The sequence below is a fragment of the Haliaeetus albicilla genome, chromosome 14 (assembly GCF_947461875.1).
Source record: "Haliaeetus albicilla chromosome 14, bHalAlb1.1, whole genome shotgun sequence".
In the NCBI taxonomy this organism is placed as follows: domain Eukaryota; kingdom Metazoa; phylum Chordata; class Aves; order Accipitriformes; family Accipitridae; genus Haliaeetus; species Haliaeetus albicilla.
Genome location: NC_091496.1, coordinates 29,932,443 through 29,960,198, shown reverse-complemented (window position 1 = coordinate 29,960,198; position 27,756 = coordinate 29,932,443). Strand labels below are relative to the sequence as shown.

Genomic DNA, 27,756 nt, shown 5'->3' with positions numbered 1-27,756 from the left:
TGTCTATAGCATCAGGGACTAAAATTATTATGAGATTTTCTCCACTTCCTTCCCTCTCCCCCTTTTTAAAGGGGTCAGGGAGAAGACAAAATTCATCTGAACAATTTCAGATATACATCAGATATTATATACTAATTAAGTACATTGAATTTCAAGGCAAGTCTTTCTGCGAACAAAGGATGCTTGAAATTACTCTCTTTGGAACAAGAATGGACTCCCCAATGACAGCTCCATCATTTCATATGTTCATATTTGACACTTTCATTTTGTTTTGTGATAGTAAGAAAATATCCTGCATCTAAACTCAGTTAGCAGTACACTTGAAAAATAACACAAAATAATGCTGAGAAATCCAAAGCAATTCTTCCATCAAAAACCAGGCTTTTTTTTCTCCAAAAATTTATTCAAAGACCTAGCTAATCTAACAAATCCCAAAGCTGACCCCAGGCAGTTTTCTTTTATTTACTGTCATATGTCTAACAAATGTAAGAATTCTACTCACAGATAATTATACCTACCTATTCGGATAATGTGCACAGTGATATAGATGTCCTTCCTGAGTTCACTGCTACCCAAATCCTGCACAAGATCAGAACCTCATTATTTCTGACTCCTGATTAAAATGTGACATTTAAAGAGATCTTTACGCACTGCTTTCACTGCCAGTGAAAGTGATAAATGAACAGTGAGTTCATTTATACAGCATTAACAAATTATCCCTTTAACACTTTAAATTGGCGGTCATGCATGCAAAATGTCCTGAAATATCACGGGCTAGAATATGCTGTAATGCAGCAAAATCAGTGGGAGGACACAGGAGACTCGTTGTGTGCCTTGAACAGCAGCGATGCATTTTGCATCTAATATTCTGAAAGTACAGAGTGTGCTGCACAAACAATGCTTTGGTTGTAAAAAGCACAAGGAAGAAAACTAACTGGTCTTTGTTGCACGGAGAAAGACTGGTACGTATGCCCACGTGGAAGTTTAGATGAGTGTCCACGTATTGCCAGAAAATATTGAAGTTGGGAGTTCAGCAATACACTTCAACCAGCCCTTAGAGTTGATGTTCATAACAAAGTAAAAGCTTAGGCAGCAGTTCTGAGTCAACCACAGAATAACAATTTAATCCAACTTCTATTTTCAATACCCAGTACAACAAAGACTGAGAATAGGAAGAACTCACCACAAAGAGAGAACAGTGTCTTTCAGGCTTTTCTGGACATTTTGGCAAACCATTTCTATTCAGTCTTAAAAAAAATCTTTCACTGTAAGAAAACAAATATGACAGATATGTTGAATAACACTACAGCAAAGTAGATCTCATTTTCATCTTATTTCCAGATGCAACCTTCCTTCAAGATATAAAAGAATGAAATAATTTCTTTCTAAAAGTCTCAGCTGTATCAGTAAAAACAACAGAGAGACTAGTGAAAGGTGGTGATTTACTTAATCATCTAAAAAAATTACAAAAAAATCAATACAAAATAGAAGACTGATTGTCATTTGGAAGAATGATATTGTATACGTAGTAAACAGAAAAACACAAGCAATAAAACCCATTTATCCTAGAACTGAAATTAGATGTGTAGTATGTTGGTATTGATTCTTGCTAAACAAATGTCAACATTGCCATGCTTGTATTCAACCAATATCCTTCTTCATAGAAAGGAAGATGATCCTAGGGGGTATTTTTCCTACTTAACTGTATCAAAATCTCTCACTAGACTACACTGATTTTAGCAGTTTTGTAAGAGTTTTGGAAGTTCCAGCAGGGCAAATTTCAAATTCGGAATTCTGATTTGCAATCTGCTGTGGGATGTTAAATGCTGCAGCTGATATAAGTACTATCACTAGTGAGGAGATGCAGAGAACTCTTATTTTGGAATAGAAATTACTTTTTTAAACATTCCTATTTGACAGTAGGTCCATTACGAATAATCTCTGAGCAAACTTGGCAATTCATGCATGGGAAGTTTATGGAAAAAAAACAAAACAAAACAAAAAACAACCAACACCCCACCCAACTTTCCATGCTTTGGATAATCTTCTCCAAGATACAGACTCATAGGAAATGTAACAATCATATTTCTGCAGTGAGAGATGTGGAAGATGGGAAAAGCAAGGAAGTCAGAAGTGTTACGTACGTTTCTCTTCACCCTCTCACCCCCAGCTGGCCAGACATTTCAGTCTGGATGCCCTGTAATGTTCAAATCAGAGACAAAATTTCCAAAGTGCAGCTAGGTTTTTTCTCAGCTGTATCCACCTCTTCTGCTTTTCCCAGAGGCTAAACATGGTTTACCACTGTTCTGTACCATCCACAGCTTTTCAAAATGCAGCTGGAAAATCACTAGGAATATGTTGGATAAGATCCAACTCAATAGAGACTAATTAAATCTTTATTGCACCAGCATTTGCCTTGTAGAAAACCTACATTGATCATCCACAGAATCAGTCATTCACATCGAAAGGGACCTCAAAAGGCCTCCAAGTCCAACCTCCTGCTCAAAGCAGGGTCAGCTATAAGGTCAGATTCACTTGCTCAGGGCTTTAGCCAGTCAGGTCTTGAAAACCTTCAGTTATGGAGACCACACACACTCTGGAAAACCCAGTCCAGTGTCTGACTGGTCTCAATTTTTTCTTTATATCCAGGTGGACCTTCTCTTGTTTCAATTTATATCCCTTGTCTCTCATTGTCCCACCATGCACCACTGATGTTATTGATCTTGTAGGTACAGGTAGGTGACTTAGCTCCCCTCGAAACCGCTTCTTCTCCAGCCTGAACAAGCCCCACTGCCTCAGCCTGACCTCCCAGGGCAGGAGGTCCTGCCCAGAAACAAACGTGAAGCCTTCTGCTGAACTCACTTCAGTTCTTTAATATTGGTCTTGTACTGGAGGACCCAAAACTGGCATGGTCTAGCCAATGCTGAGCAGGGGATGATCGCTTCCCTTAAGCAACTGGCTATGTTCTTGTTAACACAGCCCAGGATGCTGTTACACTCAAGAGCACATTTCTTAAGAGCTAAGTCTGGAGAATGCTTTATTTTTTTTATGTGCCAGCTATCTAGGCCAAACCTACAAACACCTAAAATTTTTATTGTCATTATTTGAAAATATTTGTGCAATCCTCAGCTATGCAGCTTTTTTATCAGACAGCATAAAAGGCAGAACCTAAGAATAGTAGAGTTGAACTCAAATACCTCAAAGTGCATGAAAATGCTATTTTCTCGGAAACATTCATGTTTTATGATACAGCCAACTTCCGCAGCTTGGGTCTCCATGGAAACTTTAAAATTCAGTTTTAAAGACTGTTTATGTGAGTATATTTTTACAGAGAAACAAGCTGGTATTTTGCTGTTGATTTAAAAATGGTTTTCAAAATAATTCTGCCCTTTCATTTAGATTTAGCTCATTTGCAATACTGGAAAATACAGTAAAAACAGTGCAGAGCTTTGTTTATAGGTCTCACACAAAGTTATTGTACATTGAACAAGAATTATTATTTAAATTGCTAAAGCTTTAGGACCGTATTATGTTGGGCACCATGCAAAACTGAATAAAAAGAAAAAAGTCTCTGTTCCAGCAGTAACAATACAGCTTCTGTGCACTGAAGCCTGCAGTGCATTGGTATGCGTCAATACAAATTCGGCCAATACAAGGTGATTCTGAATTTCACCACCTTATCTTCTGTAGAACTATTTAAAAGTAATAGGTACATACACACCACATTTCACTACATTTTTTTTTGTCTTTAAAGCGACCACTAGACATGTTGGTTCAGAGAAAAATACCATTCAACACGAAACTGTCTTGCTGTGCATAAGCTATCTTCATAGTTTACCTATGAACTGGTAAATACTGAATTTAACTGGGAATGTATTCTATATTTACTGAAGCTTACATGCTGCAGAAACAAAGGCACATCTTTTGAAAGCTTCCTACTCACTATCCACTACCATATGAAATTTTCAAGCTCTGCTTATACTCACAGACCATGACATTATGATTCACAACACAATTAAAAGCCAAGGACTTTTGTCATGCCACAAAGAAATGCACTGATTGCAACAGACACATAATGGTTATGCAGATCTAATTTCCTCATTTGAATTTGAAATTTTGACTGAAGTATAGGACCCAGTGGCGATGAAAAAGTAAACCAAAACCAACAAATAAATAAAAATAAAATCTTAATCCTTGTTCGGTGCTTTGATAATTTTATTTTTTTTGCTTGAAACATATCACAGCACCAGTTACAGCTCAAATTAGAATAGTTATCTTTGAACATTACCAGGGAGCAAATGCAAGCTCCCTTGTAAGATTATGAGAAAAAAAATGGCAATGTGTACATGTAAGTACAGAGAGCATGTGCATTTATATACCATTTCAAAGGATTTCTATGGAGACAAACAAGTTAGAAAACGGTTGAGGAAAGTAAACAGCCTTCCTAAAACAAAATAAGAGACAGAATTCCCAAGATCTGAAAGCTTGTCTTCAAAGAGCAGCAAAAACTCCAGAGGGTTAAATGTAGGGCTAGTATCTTACTGCACAGCAGTATTCTCAGCAGTTACATATACATATATACAGCAAATGCACACAGCAGTACCCCAAAGCAGAAATACCTTTCCTTTGTATTAAGATGATTTGATTCTAGTTTAGACAGCGATGAATTTTTTATGAACACCAATCTCGCCACTTAAACATGCCGTACTCATTTAAACTCTGCTGTCTTCCCACTAAAAATGAGGAAATAACTAATGCTGGAAAGATTAATTTAAGAAGGTCAACAAGGGATTTTTGTACTGTAACTTCATGTGTATTAGCAAAGTAACAATGTGTTCCAAATCTGCAGGCTTAACGCATGCATTTAAAAGAAACATGGCCACAAACTGTTCTATTTTCATAAGTGACCCCTATTTCCTTAGTATTAGCAGGAAAATGTTACGAGTCACATGTTACCAGTCTAGACAGATTGCTTGTTTAATGATTTATAAACTCACTATCAAAAAAACAACCAGCCAGATTTATACCACATGGCATATTCTTGTGGTAAAGCTATGTCATCAAACAGCCATAGTTCTCGATATAGCTTCACTTTCAGACATCTTTATAAACGCTCTCTACTTAAATATAGGTTACAGTGATTTCTAAAGCAAATAATGAGAGACAGTAAGGGAATACTACCATGTAATTCACCCGCTCAATTTTATCACATTCCAGAACACCGTTAATGGACGCTTATTAAGAACCTGAATCTGAATTGATTTAACTTACAGCTAAAGGCTCATTGACTTCATAAAACCAAGATCAGACACAAGATGTTACCCTCATACTTAGTGGTGAAATGCAAAGGAATGTGGTACAACATTTCATAAGTTACTGAAAATAAAGCCTTAAAAGTATATTCTTAATCAGAGAATAACTGAATGATAAATGTGCCAACATGACATAGCAGTACAAGCTGTTCCACAGTAAGTCAGCCCCTGTGTTTTATCTCTGTCATGCACTTTACGAAAACCACACACAAATTTCTAACTGTAAAATAAGTAGCAGTGAGCGAAGGGGGAGAGAAAAGGAAGAATGAGTACTACAAAAATAAGATTTTGGCCAATTTTCCTGCTGACAACATGGGGGAAGAAGAAGAAAAACATTTTCAAACACTAGCTTTATGCTGTGGAGCCCAATTTCCCTTGGTTAGCTGTACAGCTAACAAGGAAAAAAGGAAAAGGGAAAGCGAAAAGGGACATGGGAGGGAAAAAACATACAAATGTAGCTAAATCAAGCTCCTGGTCTCACCTTCTATCTCTTTATTAACTGAAGACAGTCTTGAGAAATTCATTTTTGTCAACACAGCCTACATTATTTTAGATATTTACAGCTGTATTTTAACTGAAAGGTGGCATGACACACTTCTTGAATAGAGTTAGGAAGCAGTAATTTTAAACTATTTTTTGTGAGGTACCAAGAGCGAAAGGAAGACGGTACAGTTTTAAAAGACAGACAGCATACTGGAATCTATCAGCAGGTATTTACAACTAAAGAAACAACATACACCAGAAGCTGGAGCTCTCACTAACAGTGAGCTTAGTCTGCCACCACGGATAAACATTTTGCAGCACAGCATTATCAGTGCACAGACCTACAGATCCTTTAAGCTGAATTACAGTCTTGATTATTATCCTAGCCACTGTCTGAGGTTAACAGCATGGATACAAAGAGATTTGCTGTATCTTTCCCCATTGAAGAGAGCAAGAGGAACCGGTAAAAGTTAAGGGAAACAAGAGCATTTAAGGAAATTCCCCTCCCTCCAACAACACCTGGGCTCCTATGTATTCATCACCATTTGGGAATTAACAAACAGCAAGTCTGTATTTTTGTGCTGACCCTAACATGCCTTTTGACGGTAACCAGTGCAACTGCAATGTGTTCTCAGCAAGATGGTCTGTAAACCCACCAGAATACCACTGGTGTTGAATATATCTCATCATTACCTAAATCTGTCACAAATATGTCATGGCTGGCACACATACCCCTATTCTAACACTGCATTCATTTCTGAATGTAACTAATTGTTTAAGCTCCACCAGCTAAGAGTGGAGACAGGTCACCTCTTGCAGTGCTTTCATCATTGCCATTAAAAACAATTGTTTCTCCTGTTACTTTTCAATTTTTACAATACAATCAGTAAGAGGGTTATTTGTTAATGCATATGAGACACCTAATCGATACCACAGGTTCCTCTTGCTTGGGTTGGTTTATCTGCTTTAAAAAAGCATCTATCTACACAAGATGAGACCAAAGGTCTATATAAGCTAGCACCCTTACTCCAGTCACAGCAAGTAGATGTTTGAGAGAATCTTTAAAGAGTAGATAAGTAGGTACATTTGTTTCACTAAATATGGGTATTCATGAGAGGAACTGAGCTACATCATGAAATACAACTAATTTCTAACACACCCTCACACCTGGGAATATCACATCTGTACATGTTGTTTTGAGGGCATAAATATATGACTAAAACCAGGCTCTGTCTCCCAGTAAAATACAAACCCCAACCCTTTCAAAAGCATTTTCTTGCTAGACTACACTCATCCCTTTTTTTAGAAACTCATTCCTACCATATCTACCTCATCTTACTTATCCACAAACACAGTTATTTTGCTGCAAAGTCACATGCAGCAGCTCCCGTACAACTGCTGAATAGGACAGTCTGGGCAGTCACACCAATGCAAATAGGCTTGCTGAACTGCCAACTCCTCAAAAAATACTTGGAACACTAGCCTAAAGTAAAATGTTATTCTCTTGCAATTCAAGAATGTTCAGTACTTACAGAGCAATTTATTCAAAAATGTCTCATTAATAACAGCAAATTACACAGCATTGCACAAAGTCAGATTAAATGAATGATTTGTAAACAGAAGTGTTATTAAAACACCTAGAACCTCTTAAAGCCATGATGAACCCTTCTGATCACCTGGCAATGAAGGGCAATATAAATCTGTACAAAAGACATTTACTACAGAAACTACCACAAGGCCAAAACATTTGGCAGGAGGATGCAGCTGTGCCAAACATTCCTTTCATACACATTCCTCCCACTGCATAAATCATATCTGCTTATACCATTGTTGTTGATGAGTACGTAAAACTGAGCTACCAAAAAAATTACTCACTTGTGAGGAATAAATAAAATGTATTTTTTTTTTCTATTGATATACAAAAACTAAAAAAAAAAATGAAAAATTTAATATATATAGGTACAAGGGACAAAGAGGACAGAAATCTTTGTAAGATACCAACCCAATGATTCTGAAATTTCTCATTGGTCATGGTATGTTCCTGTAAAGAGTTTCTAGATCAGAACAGTTTTCAGGTCAAAACCAGACTCAGGGGAAAAAAGAAAAAAAAAATCCTCTTCACACCTTAAGGTAAGTAGCCTGAATACTCATGGAGTACCTAAGAGGCTCAAGTTCCAATGTTTGATTATTGTACATTGAGTACTTTATAGATCAACCTATTAGCTACAGCAAGTGTGTCTTTTACTCTTTCAGAACCGTTTTGCTTTTCAAAACAACAAATGAAAACGTAATTTATAGGGCACACTGACTGGACCAGCACTTTAGTGTTTTTATCTCTGATGTGGAAGAACTCCATAGCAGGCAGCTCAAGACAGTCTTCTCAAGCGAGAAGTATTATTCGCTTGTGGCACTTCCCTCACATTTCCAGTCTGACTGGGGACAAGGAACAACTTTTTGCTAATCTCCTGACGACTCCTACTCCAGAATTTCTCCTTGTCTAGGATCCAAGCAGAGGAGAAGCCCTATGACTTCTACTACTTCACTACTCCTGCCAAGAAAAGGCTGACAGGCTCTATATGTCCTGACTATATTCTTCCATGTAGGAATCCTTCTGCTTACAATGAATAACTGGAAAAAATGAGGCACATTATCTAAAGGGAAGCTTTTGAAGTTTCTGGAACTTCAGGCTTCTCTTTTAAGCTGCTTTTTATAACCCTGTATTTACTTCCAATTACAATCACGCCAAATACATTCTTGTCCCCAAGGATGAATTACCAGGTGTCTTAAAGTCAATAATTAAATAATTAAGCCTGCTTATATATTGAGAGTGTGTGTGTATATATATATAACAATATGAAGGATGACAAAAATTTCAAAAATATCAGCAACCATTCACAAATGTGCATACCAAGTTACCCATCTAAAGAGGTACTTTTATTCCAAATGCATAAAGGATTGTTAATAGAGCAGTACTTTCTTGCCAAAGTGACCTTTACGTTTCCTACGAGGTGTTTCAACCCTCCTGCTAAAATCAGGCACACCTCCTGAATAAGCAGGAAGTAAATAAAACCAGGCTGGTTTTGTTTTATCTTGTTTCTGAGGAGAAATCAAATGTGGAGAACTTTAAGAGTCTGCTAGCCAGAAAAAACAAGATGCTTCATCTCTCCTACATCTATGAGGTATAGATATATATGCATTGATTTTGTGTAATTTGCTGTAGCACAGTTTTAATACTGTGCAAGATGAGATATTTTTGCGCACACTGCACAGGAAATTGAAAATAACACTGAGCTACCCTACGCTGTGATCCAGTAAAAGTGCAGATTATGCTTTTGTGGAAATATTATAAAGGAAAAGTAGCCCTGAGCAACTTCATTGCTTCTGGTTCCCATGGGTTTTTGCCTCTACCAGAAAACCTGCTAGCTCCTTTAGCTCAAATCCCTGCCCTCTATAACAGGCACATTTTCATGAAGAAAATCAGTATCCAAGACTACTTCAAGACAAAAAGCATCGACGGATAATGTGGAGGTAACCCAGTAACAATTTCCAAGGAAAAGTATTAATGAAGTGAAGGTTACACGTGTTAAAAAATAGTATTTTAAGGGGGAAGGCAGAGTAGTGATAGAGTAAAAATTATAAGGAACACCTAGACTGCATGTGGCATATGATATGGCATTGTACTAAGCACGCTTTCATGTACATACATTTTTTCTTTACGAAAATTCTATGTTGCTGAAAAACTACAACAAAGTCCACTCTGAATTTTGCCTCTCTAGTCAGTGTTCACTCCTCACAGAAAATCTGTGCTATTGGGACTGGGTAACTTAGTCTGAGATACAGCTAAAACATATCCTTAAACAACTGGAAAAAGAACAGACACACTTTTTTCCCCAGAATGACATTAATTCTCATAGACAATGGTAGAAACAAACCCCTCTCTTTATGCAGAGTTATTTATTAAAAAAGACTGAATTTCCATGACATTCAGAAACAAAAATTATATATTGAACAATCAGATATTGTACATACAGGAGCAGAAAATCTGAGTATCAACTAGTGTGCATGCATGTATGCACATATATAATTTTTTTTCTCACTTTCTTGCCAGCTTTTGTATTTGAAATACATTGCACTATCTAAAATGATTTCCAAATCTGGTTTTAAAGCACCCTCCCAACCATTTCACAAACCTAATTTGTTCTTTTCTTTAATGTTAGACTAAAATAAAGAATCAAGTGTTTGGAAAGAACATGGAAAGGAACAATAGACGCACACATTGTATACAAAAAAAAGTCCAAAATAGCATCTCTAGCATGAAACACTTGCACAATAAGCATGCTATGAAAAGAACCATAAAGAAATTGAAATTAATTAGCAGCTGTCTCTGAACTGAAACTTCTTGACCAACTTGATAAAAGTCTATAATGAAATGATCGGTCTGGTAGATGAGATGAGCAGTGGGTAGTGTCTACCTGGACTTCAGTATGTCCTTTGACACTGTCTCCCATATGATCCTCATAGACAAGCTATTGATGTATGGGCTGGATGAGCAGACAGCAATGTGACTGGAAAACTGGCTGAGTGGCAGGGCCCAGAGGGTGATGGTCAGTGGCACAAAGTCTAGCCAGAGACCAGTAACTAGCAGTGTACCCCAGGGGTCAATACTGGGTCCAGTCCTGTTTAACATCTTCATTAATAACCTGGATGATGGGGCAGAGTGTACTCTCAGCAGGTTTGCTGATAACACAAAACTGGGAGAAGTGCCTGATACGCCAGAGGGTTGGGCTGCCATCCAGAGGGATCTCAACAGGCTGGACAAACGGGCTGACAGAAACCTCCTGAGGTTCAACCAGGGGATGCACAAAGTCCTACAGGAGGAACAATCCCATGCACCAGTACGTAGTGGGGGCTATCCAGCTGGAATGCAGCTTGGCAGAATAGGACCTGGGGGTCCTGGTGGACACCAAGTTGACCATGAGCCAGCAATATGCCCTTGTGGCAAAGGAGGCCAAGGGTATCCTGGGCTGCATTAGGCAAAGTATTGCCAGCAGGTTGAGGGAGGTGCTCCTTCTCCCCTCTAGTCAGCGCTGGTTATGCCACACCTGGAGTACTGTGTCCCATTCTGGGCTCCCCAGTACAAAGGAGACATGAACATACCGGAGAGAGTCCAAGAAGGGCCGTGAAGATGATTAAAGGACTGGAGGAAAAGGCTGGGAGAGCTGGGACTGTTTAGCTGGAGAATAGAAGGCAATTAGCAATAGTCAGTTGTGTAAACTTTATTAGGAGGGATGATTACAAGTCAAGTTCTTTGAGCTGTGCTAGAACAGAGCAGATCTCAGGTTTGAAGATGCTGACAGAGGTTGCAAAAAAATGCCTTTAAGCATTCTCTTACTATACTAAAATCCTCTAAGATTTTCACAAAATAAGAGGGGAGGGTAGTATTTGTTTCTTAGAGGGAGAAAAACTGACATTATGGCTTTTTCCTGCAAAAAGGAAAAAAAACCCTTAGAACACAAAGTAGTAAATATTTTGACAAAGAAAATGTGGATTTCAGCTTTTGGCAAGTGATTTAACAGATTTAAATTAACAGCAGAAGTGAAAGAAGAAAGGCATAAGAAGATTGATGATGCATATGAATGTCACTAAAAAGGTGATGTTGAAAGTATAACAAAGGAAGGGTAATCTTACTCTTTGATATGGTCAGAAGTTTACACAATCATTAAGCATATAATCAAAAGCTCATGAAATAGAAAATGCAGTTTGCTTTCACTGGCCTTGGATAAACAGCCTATTCCTCTTTGTGCTGCTTAAGAATCTGTGCTCATTTGAGGGCAATATGATAGTTACAAACAAGGTTGTTCAAGGTGACAGGAAAAGGAGGATTAGCATGCCAACTTATCTCTGCTCCTCACACAGATGGGGCCCGAGGCATCAATCATTTGTGATAAGACGTTCATATCATATTGACACAGACACAAAACGTGTATCAATGAAAGAAAACCTTACCGCACTCCATCTTTCTGAAGTGTTGCCTTGAAATTGTCCTATTAATAGTATTGCTATTTGGAAGAAATTATAACATTAAGAAAATGGTTTAGAAAAGACACTGCTACACAAGAACTGTGTGCCACATTGCAGATTTAAGAAAAATAATTTCCACAGCAATACGTTGGCATAACACAGAGGCAGGAACTACATAAATGTAAAGGTCAGCAAAGCAACTGGGACTTTGGGCAGGAGATGATGCAGCATTCTTATGCATACTCATCAATGCCAAGAACAGGGTCCGCAGTCTGAATTGAACAAATGTAGGCAGCAGGCTTAATACCCTCCATTCCCTTTTTTGTAATACACTGCCCAATGTTGTTGGTGTTTTCAAAATTCTCTTGACAAAAACAGGCAAGATCTCTGGATAGCAATGTGCTACAAATATAAGTACAGTTTTACAGTATCTACACTGGAAAGATAGGTATTTCAGAGGACATTGGGATATTTGATTTTTTTTAACCCAGTCATATGGTGAATATTTTCTTTGGCTTTTTTTTTGTTTTGTTTTGTTTTTTGTAACAGCAAAGAAATAAATAAAGGAAGAAATAAAGTTAACAGTCTCCATGAATAATGCACATGGTCTGGAAAACAGCTAAGCTGTTACTTTGTCCCTTGCAACTTGTTAAACTGATTCTATTAAAAGCTGATAAGTGAGATTTTCCCAGGATCTGATAAAAAAAAAATCAATATAATTTTGATTAAAGGATTGGTGTTAGAGCTCCAGTGTAAATGGGCCCTCTGGCTACACTAAGGTCATCACTGCTGCAACAAACTGCTGTGTTGGGTAAGTGATATGAGTACATGTGGAGGAAAAGCACATACTATCATCAGATGTCTTTTATTTCTCCAAAAATCTGCCACTACAAAACTGGTAACTGCATAATCTTTTGAATTACATACTACGGGCTTTGTAAGTGTGATCAAACTGCAGGAAGAGAGGTTCATTTCATTAACTTTTGTGCTGGTAAGAGAAGATCCCCCCAAAGCAAACAATCATTGCCACACTCTTCAGTATTCTAAATGTTGGGAAGCTAAGCATCTTATTCCAACTTTACAGAACAGAAGCTACTGATAATTTCTTAGGAATAGAAAAACTTCACAAATCTCATAAATGACCACACATTACAATTTATTTATAAAGCAGCTAATAAAGAGCATCAGAACATGGGGTACTTGCACTCTGCTGAAATGTTGAAAACACACATTTCCAGTCTTCCTTTGGAGGTCTAACAATGTCCTACCTTTTACCTAAAGTTTAAACTTAGGTTTTTTTTCTTGTAAGTGCATCTCACATTAAATCAACTGCATTCAGGTGTCTATAATCCCTTTTAATGCTGAAATTGTTTTTGTAATGTGATTGTAATGGCAAAAAAAAAAAATCAGTTAAGTCCCAAAGTAAAAAATTACATAAGTAAAGCCAAGTGACTCCATGTTTTACAGGATTTTCCCCTGTTCAAACTATGATCCTGTAATGCCCATCTTACACTGTTTTATGATCTACATGATTGGGTTAGTTTGAATTAGGTGTTCGCTTTTGAACAAAATCTTCTGATTGTCTCCACCTTTTGATTCACAACCCAGAATAGCCTAAGATAGTGAACTGGATTTCTTCTGCATAAAACTAAACTGGAACATATATTCTTGCCACTCAGTTCACACAACCACAGAGTTAGTCCAAAGTCAAATCCTTGAAACATTTACACGTTAACATTGGGCTTACCATGAACTGCTGCTCTACAAATCCACTCCTACTGGCTGGCACTACTTGAAGTAGACAGCAGCATTACACTTTCAAACTGTTCATCTAGTTATAACAAAATTAGATGACAAAAACAAACCATCAAAGCTCAGTACTAAATTGTAAGTCCTTCTGATTCTGCTGTTCTCAAGCATTTGTTGAGCATGCCAGATTCAAGGAACAGATTTTATAAAAGCATTTCTTAACAACACTAATTAACACCGTCTGGACTCTCAATAGATCTAGACAGAGTATGTTTGAGATAATATACTTTAGAAACAGACTAAGATACTGTAGAACTCAAGTAGCCAGTAAAAGCTCATCAGTGGCCAGGAAAACCGGACTGAACTGAAAGACAAAAAAGCCTTGAGAGAAGATGTGATCATGGACCTCTTTAATTTTCCAAATACAGTAACAACACTACTCTACAACTGTGTATGCTAAAAATTTTGCGTTAGGATTCGAATAGTATAAGTACATCTACAAATTAAAGTGTCATCAAGATAGCTTTTTAAAACTTTCTTAAAGAACAAAAAACCGAAGAACAAACAGGGCTTGCTCCTTTAACAGAAATAAGAGAGGAAGAGGAATGCAAGGTTAGAAGATGCAATAGCGCATAAAACAAAGAATTTTACTGGGACAAGCCTTATGGCTGTACCATGTTAAAGCAGTGCCATTTGCACACTTGCTCTAAGCCACTCAGGGGTTGCTACTGTTCTAAGAAAGAAAACTGCAAAGCAGAAAGAGGAGAAGGCAAATGGAACAAGATACAAGAACCCACCAGGGAAAACTGTAGGAATCATCAGGGGCTGACTTCAGCTGTTTACTGTTAATTTAAGTCATAGCAAAAATTATTCCTAGCAGCTAGTTTAGCTAGAAAATATGGATATATACATATGCATACACAGTCAAGTGAAATTAGTATGCACCAATTAAGTAGAAAATTAATGACTTGCAACTGTAGTCTTAATGCATCAAGTGCATAAGCAAGTCATCATTCAGATTTAAATACTTGACTTAAATACTGACAGTTTTCTTGCTTCCATACAGGAAGTAGAATATTCATGTCCCAAAAAAACCTTTTAAAGTGTGAAGACACACATTAGACAATTATGTCAATATAGAAACAGTCTGCAAAGTAATATTATTATTACTGTTTATTAACAGCAATAAAAGTCATAAATAAACCTCTATTTTATTATTACATATACTTTAATAGAACAGAACTGATGTTATTGTAGACACCAACACAATTAGAAACAGTTATTTTTAATAGCAATTTCCAGCAATGAAAAAAGCCTGGAAAAAAGTATAGTTCCATATAGTTCCCAAACAAATGGCAAGTGATCACAAAAGAACATTTATCTCTAGCTTACTAAAGCTGACAGCAAAAATCCCTGTTGCCCAAAGTGGACACTGATCACACTAAGTTAGGTGCAAGTGAGGCATCGCAGCTGCTACCAATCTTTAGTTAGGAATTCTGAAGGTCAAAAAGAACCCCAAGCACCACACTGATTTTTTTTTTGTCACTATCTGACACCAAGTCTGGGCAAGTCACTCATTTCAACGTTACAGATTCTCAGCATATCACCTGAAAAACATATTATTTAATTCTTAGTACATGTTAGGAAAATTATGAGCCTTTATCCATGGTTTTAAGATGAAAAATTATTTAGTTGAAAATAATCTAGTTATAAATTTACCTAATTTTTCTTTTATACAAAGCACTAAAGGAATACTAAGACACATCATCAAAATCACAATAATGGTTTAATGGTTTTATTTTCCATCTCATTTTAAAAGGTGCCATCCTAGAAATGCACTGCTAGGTCACAATGACAGCACCAATTTATATGTTAAATTAGAAGAATATTCCTTAAACATGTACATTGCCTACCACAACACAGTAACAAAAGAGACACACAGACCATGCTTTCTTTTTTAACAAAAGAATTTCAATATATACTGGAGCAACAGTAGTAAATTTGTACATACATATATCACTTACTTTTGATCCATCTACTCTAAATCCTTTGCAAATATTTTAAGAGCAAATTCAGAGTGCTTCTCCTTATAGATTCCACTCTGACGGGCTAATGTCAAGAAGTCAGATAACTAATACTGAGTATCTATATCCTTTACGAATTCAACATCAAGTCTTTCTAAACTTGAAGACTCAAATTTATTGATATCTACAGTACTGAAACAGAAAACAAAAAAGAAATAGGATGCATTCAGCTCAAAATTACTTCAGGGTATGGTCAGCAGCTCTTTAATCAATACAGTCTATGGATTCTAAAGAGCTATCCAACACACCCTAAAGAAGATGCAAACACTTCATCAGCTGAATCGTGTTCTAGATTTCACTGGCTATAACTAGGTCTCTGTAGACTGTAACAGGAGCCTAGAGATGCAATTCACGCAAAGATCTTCAGTTTAGATGTCTTTAGAGCTGGATTCCAATCCTAAAGTCCATTTATTCATTATGAAACCTTCTAAAATTAAACAAAAAGGAAATGCTAGGCATTGGCATTTGTCTTAATATTGGCATCTTACTCGTGACTACAGAAAGATACCTCCATCTACTCAGACTCCAGAGCCTGACAACATCCCCCCTACCCTGAAGGTATACTTGCATGTTCTTTCAGGACCAATTCTTTTCTAATGAAGCACAACTAATCAGAGAAACAAAAGGGGATGAAGAGGAGCAAATGCTAAATTTAAATATAAAGCATGCAATGACCACGTTGGTTTGTTTTTTGTTTTGTTTTGGGTTTTTTTTTGGGGGGTGGGGGTGTTGTTTTTTTGTTTGGTTGGTTGGTTGGGGTTTTTTTAAGTAAAGAGGAACAAGAGTGTAGTGTAGGTGAAGAACAGGTTTATAATAATAGGTTGGGTTTTTCTTTAAGAAAACAAAGACCAATACTCAGTTTCTTGCTCTGCCTTTGAATATTCAAACTTAAATTTCCCTATCTTCTCAGGAGTCTGGACTGTGTTTTGAACTACAGCAATTGTCATTAACATATTGTATAACATGCAAAGGGAATTACAATTATTACTATTATTTTTTTCCTTCTCTGGTTGTCTTTACAAAGACAAACAGTGGCTAACATTGCATCACACGAGGATCCAGCCCTGCTGAGAATACTTCACTGAACTTCATTCCTGTGGCAAAACACATGGGTCACAAGAATTAGAGAAAAGTTGTCTGCTGACATTCAGGATCACAGTTTCCAATGTGATATCTAGGTTTCTTTCTACTTTATACACCTATATTCTTTTAATCTGTTCTTAGCATGTAATGATGTCATATTTTCTTAGTAGAACTAGAATTGAGTGTCTAATAAGTCAAATGCAAGAACTGTTAACACACTGTGCTTTCTGCTTATAACTTGGTTCATCTCAGTTGCTATGGCATGCTTTCTTCAGAGAGAATCTATAACTATAGCAACAACAAGAAAAACTTTCATTACCTTTCAATGTTCAATGACTACATTCTAAATCTCATCAGTTCTTAACATTGCCTGAGAAAACTACAACTTTACAACGGCCTAATGGCAACCTTATTCTTGCACTTTAATGTAAAGTTCAGCTATTAAATCATACCTTCCCTGTTTTACCAAGTACCTTCTTTTTTCCTTGTTTTTCCAAAGCACAGACTTTTCCACATGGTAACATGCTATCCACATTATTAACAACTCCGATAGAAAAATCAAACCCTTTCAAAGTATTCGATACTACAGCTGATCAGAAAAATCAGTAACTGAAAATTTGCCAAGTCACTATCACAAAATCAAAGTGTTTTATGCATGTTAGTAAAAATTACATCCCCTTATCAGTAACATATAAATACTCAAAATTTAATGAAAACATTCTGTATAAACTCTGCAGCAATATACAGTTAGATTTATATTAATACATTAAAAATAATCTCACTAAGAAAAATGCCACAAAATTTCATTTATATGCTGTGGTTCCTTGCAGGCCAGTAAAATGAAGAAGCTAGGCAAGCTGTGAGCTCGAATACGCTGTATTTCTTTCTGTATGTTGCTAACTGTTTTGGATCAGAGCATCCTACCCAGAGGCAGCTGCTTCTTGCACTAGTCTGGAGCTGGACTAGGAAGGGAGCTGCTATACTTAAGCTTCCTAAAGCCTTACTACTTCTTTTTGTAGATACTTGCCCCACCTCGGTATCTGCAATTGCAATTCAGTTTAACCGTGATACTTGAATAAATGTTTCTGTTCAAACAGCTGAATGTATGAAACGGGTAACATCAAAAAAAAAAGGCTGTGGAAAAAGAGATATCCAGTCAATTAAAAAAAATTGATCAGATAATGTTGCTTCTAGTCCTCCAACAATCTTTCAAAGCAGCTATTTCAATTGCATGAACCTGAGGTTACAAAAAAAGAAATAGATATAGAGAGATACTACATTTGCAGGTCCACCTGATAAGCTGTTAGTCCCAAGAAAAACATTGGAGCAGAAATTCTATCATTAAATCTCAATTTTGCTATTTTTACTCTCTTCAGATGAACTGTTTAAGAGGCTATAAAGATCGCTTGCTTTATGTTAATTTACATCAGATGGAAAATGAACACTGTATTAGAATCCACATAAAGCCACATTTTTGGAGCAATTGTACCTATGAGCTTGTACTTAACATTATACATTCAAACGGTCTCATTAAAACAAGCAGTATTACCCACCAGAGGAAAGCTTGGTACACAAAGGGCTTGCAAAACTGATATTTGAGGTAAAAAGCAACAAAGTCCAAAGAAACAAAACCCAAAAATTCTAATACCATAAGCAATGAATTGAAGAAATTAAATTTAAGTCATGTATATCCCTATACTTCTATTCTTAATCAAAGATCTTTGTTTCAGGAAATAAACTATCATGAACAGTTCCTTAAGTTTATCTGTGCTATTAACAAGTTTCATGTATTATTTTCACTGCATTTTTCTACTGGACCACAAGACAACAACTTAGGAAAACAATAAACAAATGACACAGCTAGGTTGTGACAGACCTTAAGGTGCTGCTACGCACAACTTTTGACCCGCACTTTCATCAGACTTGAACAGAAGAGTGTGCATATCCAGGCTCCACAAATCTACTATTGCCAGTAAGCTTCGGCATCATTGCAGCGTGCGAACTGCAGTAGCTGGGGAGCACAGACACCTTCTCCTCTCATACATCATTTCTGATGGAGGCTATTCATTTCATGCATGCGTCAGCCAGGGCCTAAAGATGTCTGAACTATCCCACCCATTTGTACTGAATAAAAATTGTACATCATACCGTACCATTGTGCACCAAGACCAACTAGCTTTGGTTTAACTCTGTGATAACCTGGTTGTATTGCTTCCAGGTCTAGTCTAGAAAGACCATATAAATATTCAGCTTGGACACCCCTGCATTCCAGAGTTCATATCTGTGCTAAAGATATACCTTGCATTTAATCTGTTCTTGTGAAAACTCTCTCGGTTTCAGCTTTTCCAACATGTTGAGAGGTTCCTGTTTGTTTCTTGGGAGGGTTTTTTGTTGCAGTTTTGTTTTCATGGGGGTATCTGTTTGTTTTGTAGATGGCTGCAAACTACCTTCACAAAGTTCATCTTGTCATTCCCCCCATGCCCTAGAAAGCAGTTTGGATTCACGGCAACACACTTCTTCAAGGTTTGCCTGTAATGGGATGAGGAAGTTCACACATAATAAAGCAGCTGCAAACAGACACTGGAGTCAGGAATCAATAACTAAAGGTCAGATCACAGCAAGCATGTGACAAACAGCTCTAGAATTTGTGCTTTCATGTGAACATGAAATCCAATCCATTTGCTTTCATACCACCACTACTGCCATAACCTTGTTTTCAGCAATCCATAACACCCAAATTATTTTTCTGTCAAGGTCTGAAGCTTTCTCCTAAATCTATCACCTGCTGTGGCATTCACTGGCGTGAACACGGAAACGTGCCCTGATGAACATTTAATTCTCAGAAATGACAGTAAACTGTGTTTTGGTGACTAATGTCCAAAATGCAGCCAGAATGAAGTGTCAGTATTTAGCACCTAACACTGTAAAAACAGTTGCTTATATATGATTTCATTAACAACAAAAATCAATTTACTCAGTATAATCGTCCTTCAAAGCACTGGTTAGTTATCTTGCCCAACTACAAAGCACAGGCATAATTTTGTCAAATTCAGTCCAAATTGCGTATGGTTCCCCAAATTCCTATTGCCATATGTAAGATGACAAGTAGTACACAGTCACGGCTTCGTACATATTCTGAGTAACACTTTTTACCCTATTAAAAGGCTTAGAGCAGTAGCTTATATTTCTTTTCGTGTATCTGTGAGCTGTCTTACCTAGAGAGGTTTTTGCTTTGAAGCCTAGTCTTTCATTTCTCTTGTGGCCAGTCTTAAAGCAGATGTTTGTTGCCTCCAGAACATGTTCCTTCTATCATGAGGACAGCTAAGAATAGAGTGGCCAACAACCAGCAGAAAAGTATGAATGGGAGCCTTCTGCCCAGAAGGTGATCTCCTACTGTACTGGGTTTGCATGGCATGGTTTTGGTAGCGGGGCAGGGCTACAGGGGTGGCTTCTGTGAGAAGCTGCTAGAAGCTTCCCCCATGTCCGACAGAGCCAATGCCAGCCGGCTCCAAGACAGACCCACCGCTGGCCAAGGCCGAGTTCATCAGCAACAGTGGTAGTGTCTCTGGGAGAACAGATTTAAGAAGGGGAAAAAGTTGCTGCACAATAGAAACTGCAGCCAGAGAGAGGAGTGAGATGTGAGAGCAACAGCCCCGCAGACCCCCAGGTCGGTGCAGAAGGAGGGGATAAGGTGCTCCAGGCACCGGAGCAGAGATTCCCCTGCAGCCTGTGGTGATGAAGACCATGGTGAGGCAGGCTGTCCCCCTGCAGCCCAGGGAGGTCCACAGGGGAGCAGATCACCTGCAGCCTGGGGAGAGAGGACCCCACACCAGAGCAGGGGGATGACCAAAGGAGGCTGGGACCCCGTGGAGACCCCATGCCGGAGCAGGCTCCTGGCAGGACCATTGGAGAGAGGAGCCCACGCTGGAGCAGGTTTTCTGGCAGGACTTGTGACCCCGTGGGGGACCCACGCTGGAGCAGTCTGTGCCTGAAGGACTGCAGCCCGGGGAAGGGACCCACGCTGGAGCAGTTCGTGAAGAACTGCAGCCCATGGGAAGGACCCATGTTGGAGAAGTTCATGGAGGACTGTCTGCCGTGGGAGGGACCCCACGCTGGAGGAGGGGAAGAGTGAGGAGTCCTGCCCCTGAGGAGGAAGGAGCGGCAGAGACAACGGGTAAGGAACTGACCCCAACCCCTATTCCCTGTCCCCCTGCACTTCTGGCAGGGAGGAGGTAGAGAAAAATCAGGAGTGAAGTTGAGCCTGGGCAGAAGGGCCGTGTGGGGGGAAGGTGTTTTAAGATTTGGTTTAATTTCTCATTACCCTTTCCCAACCTGACTGGTAATAAATTAAATTAATTTTCCCCAAGTCGAGTCTGTTTTGCCCATGATGTTAATTGCCAAGTGATCTCTCCCTGTCCTTATCTTGGCACATGAGCCTTTTGTTATGTTTTCTCTCCCCTGTGCAGTTTAGGAGAAGAGTGATAAGAGTGCCTTGTTAGGCACCTGGCATCCAGCCTGAGTCAAACTACCACTGCACAAGCATTTAATGGTTCAACCTTCCTGGCATATTCCTCAACCAGAACTTACAAGGCTCTTGCACTAACACTGCTCTCCTCCCGTGCTCATATTTATTAAGTGCATAGTGGTTCCATTACCATTCACTCCCACGTTCTCTCTCTTGGCTAGAAATGTGCTGGGAGTAGAAATAATTACTGAATACTTAAAAATTCACAGGTTATCAGGGCTCTCTCAGAATTTAAGCTCTAGGACAAACAGAAAAAAAAATGGTTCCAGGATGAGCTCCCAGCTGAAAAAAGAGGTCAGACAAACCCTAAGCGGATGCGAGATAGGTTTGACCGACTCACTGAAGAACAGGCACCTCCTTACTGAAGTACAGGCTGCTTTTATAAAAAGACACTTAATTTACTGACCAAGGCCAGCCCTCCAGTCTCATGTACCTAGAAGAATTCATCTCAAACATTACAGAGCAAGCAACAGTTCTAAGTTTTGAATATGCACGGATTAGGAGAGAGGAAAATAGAGATACTGAAAAATGACCTTTAGGTCACAGAACTAACATTCATTCTGTATGCATACATGTATGTATGTTCCTACACAAACAAAACCAACTGAAAACTGAAATAGGTAAACAAGATGGAGAAATACACATTACTTAAACCTAAAACAAAACTACAAACTATTAAGTATAGAAATCTAATTTCAAAAGGAAGCAAACAATTATCCTGAATCAAGACTATCTTCTGCTTGCTTCTAAATATGAAATTTGTTACCTGGATCAAAACATACAAAGTATATTGACAAAACTTATGTAAAATCAGTATTCCAGTGAAAAATTATGTGGTACCTGATGGGCCGATTTTCTTTACTGTCAAAGAGTGAGAAGATTACTTCAAGTTCCTCTCCCAGATTGGAGCACATTAGACTCTTCATCTGAACAAAAAGATGGTGGCTGCTAGCTGGTACTGGTGTATCTTTTTTTCGATGACGATGCTCCATCTAAAAATACCACAAACAACAGACAGCCAGTTTGAATTAACTGTAAAAATCTCAGAACAAAAAGAGTAAAAAATGTAATGCTGAACTACTTTCTTAATCCCAATTTTTACATTTTAAATTCAGCATTAACTTGTAATAGGCCTTTTGGGGGTTTTTCTTTTGTTTTGGTTTAGGTTCTTTCGTATCTGAGAAGGAGCACACGAGGAAGGGACTTTCCCAGTGTTGCACTGCATCATAATTATCTCTAGGAGAAAAACAGTAACCTCTAGAAGTTTACTTTTTTTCTACTCTGAAAATTCTAAGCCACTTTAAACCTTTTGCTGTAACAATATAGTATTTCATAGCTGGTTTAAATGGTTAATGATCTGATAGTCTGGTATTCAAACACACAAAATGCTTTTGTAGAAGACTAAATACCAGTATTTTAAGATGGAAAAAAATCACATCTGTATTTTATGATCTTTGGCAGTCTGCTATATAGAAGCTACTAAATTCTCTTGATTTGACTTCACAGTTTATACCTTCAACATTTTAATCACCCATTAAGAGTAGGACAACATTAAGTTGTACTATTTCTCTCTTACACTGTACCAAAAATAATGTTAAACAGCAGTCTTTCTAAGCTACTTAGCCTTCAAACTTAGGTTATCTTGGGCTTTTTTTTTTTCCCCCCTCTATTTTTGAAAGTGCACTCCACGAGTTCCATTAGTTTTCTGGGTTATTGTTGCTCTGTATGTTTCTTCTTATGATTAATGGTTCCTCACTGTATTTCATCTAGTGCTTCAACAGGATTCCATAAGATTACATATGACTTTGAAACTGCCCAAAGGTATACTAATTCTAGCATGAAGAAATTACTACAAGGCTTGACATTAGATACTTATGTTGATAACTTGTAAAAATTATAAAAAATTGATTATAATTTCAGCTCCACAGAAAATTGTAGCAATTGTATTTCTGCTTTATTCTGTATTTAAATACAAAAGTAAACATAAATAAAATTTAGTTTAAATAAAAGCTTAGTCCTAAGCAAGTAAGGCTCAGAACTGTGTATCTCTAACAGCTGCAGTACTTAAAAATGAGACAAAGTCCACATAAATGAATTGGCAAGTTTTCTTATTGCTCACTGGAGATTAAATCAGAGTAAGAAATAAGAAACCAGTGCTGGTTTTAGTAAATCAAGATGGGCTTTTATGCCCAAAGGAGAGCTTTTCTTTTCAGTTTAACTGCTATTTACATTAATATATTAGAAAAGACCAATAGCCCAGTATGATTAATTGTGACAATACTTGTACCATTAAGTATATTATTTTATTTCCACAAATCTTATCTAACAGGACTCATGGGCCATGTAAAGCTCCAATCAAAAAGAGTCTCATAAGCTTTTATTGATGATTAAATTCATGTTAAGTCACAGTTTTAATGAAATATCAGAAAACAAAACTTTTAATAAATAACATGGAAAATGAACATGTGTGCACACACACATTTGATATCAAAGCATCTCGTACTGATGTAGAAATGACATAACTCTTCAAAAGAAAACTTCTTTCCTCATAGTAAAACTCCTTACATTATGAAATGCCAGTTTATTTGACCAAAAAAAGTAGTCTTGGTTAAGTAGAAGAAAGCTGCCATCGAAACATCAGTATGTCATTTGATTGCAAAAGTACCAAGTATTATATTCACATACCAGCCTGTAGAGCTCCGTAATGCTGATCTCTTCAGGATCCACCATAGCATATTCTTTTCTTGGAACTAAGTCAAGCCCCAGTTGTCTGTATGAGGAATGGAATAATAGTGAGTAGTTTCTACATACAGATGAAACAAATTAACTTATTGCTTCTATTTACATTTAACAGAAACATTCCAACAAACAATGGACATGTTAATTGGTACTCTACAGTTGGTTCTGGATTTGTTTTACTGTATTTTGCCTGTATTCACCATTCACAGATGATTCCTCCCCTTTCTTAACTTTGTAACATTAATAGAATACATTTTTCCACAGTTTTTAAATCTGTTTCACATTGTGGACAATGTACAATGGATATTGCTCTTTGTACTATTATGGACATTGTACAGTGTGAATTGTCCTAGTATTGTCAATTTGAATGACAAACATGGAAAAGAAGATAAAAAGAAAATCCATCACATGCCAAAATATCAGCTTAATTTTAATATGGCCTGGATGGCATCAAAGCTGCTTGGCTGTATCCCGCGAACAAAATAATGAAATTAATTTGAATCAACAGAAATAAAACTTATTTTCAGCACAGCAGCAAGCAATAAACATTAGGAACACATATGGGGCAGTCATGCTGAATTCAGAAAAATTTGAAAGATTAGAAAGTTTTTTAAAAATAGGTTTTTAAAGAGTAGGAACTGACCACTTCAAAAATCATCACAATTCCATTCCGTTAGCACAAAATTCTAAGCAGATGGTTAATGATACACAGTTAAACACAGTTCTTCCACTATGTTAGGTTATTTAGGCTTTCTGATAGCAGTAGTTGGAGAAACGCCTGAAATTCAGTTAATTCTACTATTGAATATTGCTGCATTTAGTCAGAGTTTAACTGAATAAATATAGGCTAAAGACAAGACTTTGGAAACAGCACCCAAATGCCAAAAGGTATTTTAACATTTTTCTCGCTTTCAAATAAAAGAAAGATGCAGAGCATAGTAGCAAGATGTACGTTAGAGATGCCCCAGTAGGAAATGAATTGTGTTACACAAGTCAAAAGGAAACAATGTCAGCCAATACAGTTTCAGTTAAGACAACAGAGCTATGCTAACTGCGTCACATTGGAATCTGGCCAGGTGTGTTTTAAAAAGATGTAAAAGGATGCTGCAGATATTCCAGTGCAATTCTCTTGTAGACAGTGCCACTGCTATGTAAAATAAAGTGAGATAAAAAAGCAAAATTAAATGACAAGTCACTTCTCACTGTTAAAACACAGTGGACAGAAAAACAATGAAGGAGAAAGTCCATTTAAAAATAAGGTAACACTTGTTAAATTTGTTCCCTTATTTCAACATTCTACAATGAGCCTAAAGCTGTGGCATTATAATTAGACTATTTTCATTTATTATTTCAAAATTATTTTCATTTTTTATTATATTTACTCACTCATTGCCCCAATCCAGACGAGCAGTGATGTGTCGCTTGACATCCTTCATTCGATCATGGGTGAGATGGCCAACAAGGACCTGCCTTCGCAGATCTAGGATTTCATTCATTATGTGCCACAGTCGGTGAAAGAGATCCCCCTCATTCCTCTGTGAGATAAAAATATAATTGCCTCTATATCACCTATGTAAGCTGACAAGCCTAATAAATACAGATATGGTGGGGAAATAAAGAAAACTCCTTCCTTATTCCCCTACTTAGTCTCTTTTCTCATCGTCCCATTTTACCTGCCTGCATGTGTGTGTGCAGACAAAAATCAGAGTTTCAGAGCTTACCACAGACCTTGTCTTTGCACCACACTCACTCCAAAATTTCACTCCAACTCCTTATGCCTCATGTTAACAAAGTCTGATTTATGTGACAGATATAACAAAAATTGTTTCATGCCATAGCACATTCTTATTCCAAGAGCATGTTCATTCTGTGCTGCTGTCTCATCCAAACTGAATGTGATGATGTAATTCAAGACTATTTGAACTCATACACATAAGGGGATGAAAAGGCAATAGCTCCTAGCATTCAAACTCTGAACCACAGAGTGTTAATGTTCTTTCAACTTTTTCTTGCATGGATATAACTGTACACACTACTGTTTAACCATAAATAAATAGTATCACAGACAGAATCCTGTCCAGACAGTTCTTCCCCATCTAACTGTAAAGTAAGAGAAATTATGTGAATATGATTACTTTTTAAACCACATCCTCCTACTCTAATTATATACCAGTTAAGGACATAAACAATTTCCCATAACAGTTTCCTCCTAAACAGAAGTTTTTAACTCTTCCTTCACCAATTCTAAGTAGTTTTACCCAATATAGTTTTTCAGAGAAACTCTAGCTTGAGGAAGTTACTGCGACCTCCATTTAAGTGATGCATCACACAAAGTTGAAAAAACATTCCTATTCAGATTTGTTCTGCTAATTCTTGCCAAAAACCCGAAGCCAATTTCCCTTTTCCTTCTTCGTATGAACACATGGCATAAAAACAAAGTTCAGGTACTTCTGCTGCATAATTGCTATGAAAACCTAAAATTCACTTAGAAGCACCATTACTCTCTGTCAATAACTTTTATATTCCAAGGGCTCTGACAAACTGCCGTTTGATAAATCTGCTCTCTTTGTTTCACATTCATTCACTTCACAAGCTCACTAAAATGGGCATTAATTTATTGTTTGTCTTGGCTTCCTGTCTGGAAAAAAAAAGAAAGCCAGCGTATTTTGAACACGCAATAACAGCGGCAGTGAAGAAAAAAGTTGCCAAAAAAGAAACAACTTCAGTAAGAACAATAGGAATATATGAAGTTCATAAGTAAAAGAAAACAAACAAACAAAAAAGGTCATACAAATAGACCTTGAATTAGGAGCTAGAGACAAAAAACACATTATAGGAACGTTATAGAGGACTAGACTGACAGTATGTTTTCACAGTTTTCCATCAGACACTAGTGTATAAAGATTTCATTTCTACAGTTAAAAAATCAAATCGAATAAACACTAATTCAGGTGCATCTTTGGGTTTGGTATCTGCTGATAAGCTCTACTGAAGTAAATTCTTCATGTGAATGCAAGAGTCATGCTAATGTTTAACAACACTATTAAGCTCAAAATAACATTTTCAGGCATCCTTTCTTTTCCAAAGCTTTAGAATTTCTCTCTGAGTTGCTTGCATCTCAAAGTGCTGAGCGGATCTGCAAGCAACTGTGAGTGCATTATAGATTTAGGTCTCTATACTAAGGGATCATATTCTTGTTCCTTTTGTTACAGAAGCAGCCAATGTACTAACATACTTACTAATATACACAAAGCAACCACACTTGTATGTGCTTCAGACATTCGAGAAAACTACTTCCCATTATAATCTAGAGAAATTTCAAGCAAGCTTTGAAGAAACAGTTTCTTGTTTCTCAAGAACCAGTTCATACTGATTAATTACAATTTCACTGTTAAGTTTAAAATGATACTCTATTACTCAGAATCCAACAAAAGGAAATACTTGATTTTGTAGACTCTTGTATAAAAGCTTTCACTAAGCAAATTAGCAACTGCTCCAACTGCAGGTTTCAGAAAGGTCACCTGGTTCTGAACAGCCTCTCTGAACACAATCCACGCAATCATCACAAAAAGGTAGCAGACTGGCTACTTCTGTACCATCCTGACTTGTAGGAGGTCTATTGGCACCACTCATTGCTGTTTCTTACGTAGCAGAAGCAGCCCCTGTATCAGCAGAAAGTAGCTCATCTTCTCACAATTTACGTCATAATTATCAACTCAGCAATGAGTTAAGATGAGGGGTTAGGGACTGTGTAGATGGC

At 37.4% G+C, this 27,756-nt stretch overlaps 1 protein-coding gene across 4 annotated transcripts in view; it reads right to left on the bottom strand.

Moving 5' to 3' along the window:
- The window catches only part of DOCK4 (dedicator of cytokinesis 4), a 253,381-nt gene that overhangs the window by 128,783 nt on the left and 96,842 nt on the right, over positions 1-27,756 (bottom strand). For all 4 annotated transcript variants that reach the window (XM_069802123.1, XM_069802125.1, XM_069802124.1 and 1 more), the window contains exons 6-10: positions 25,383-25,531; positions 23,943-24,027; positions 22,098-22,249; positions 1,184-1,265; positions 519-579 (exon numbers count right to left, since the gene is read on the bottom strand). In XM_069802123.1, the coding sequence (XP_069658224.1) occupies positions 519-579; positions 1,184-1,265; positions 22,098-22,249; positions 23,943-24,027; positions 25,383-25,531 (529 nt within the window). The remainder of the gene's footprint in view (positions 1-518; positions 580-1,183; positions 1,266-22,097; positions 22,250-23,942; positions 24,028-25,382; positions 25,532-27,756) is intronic.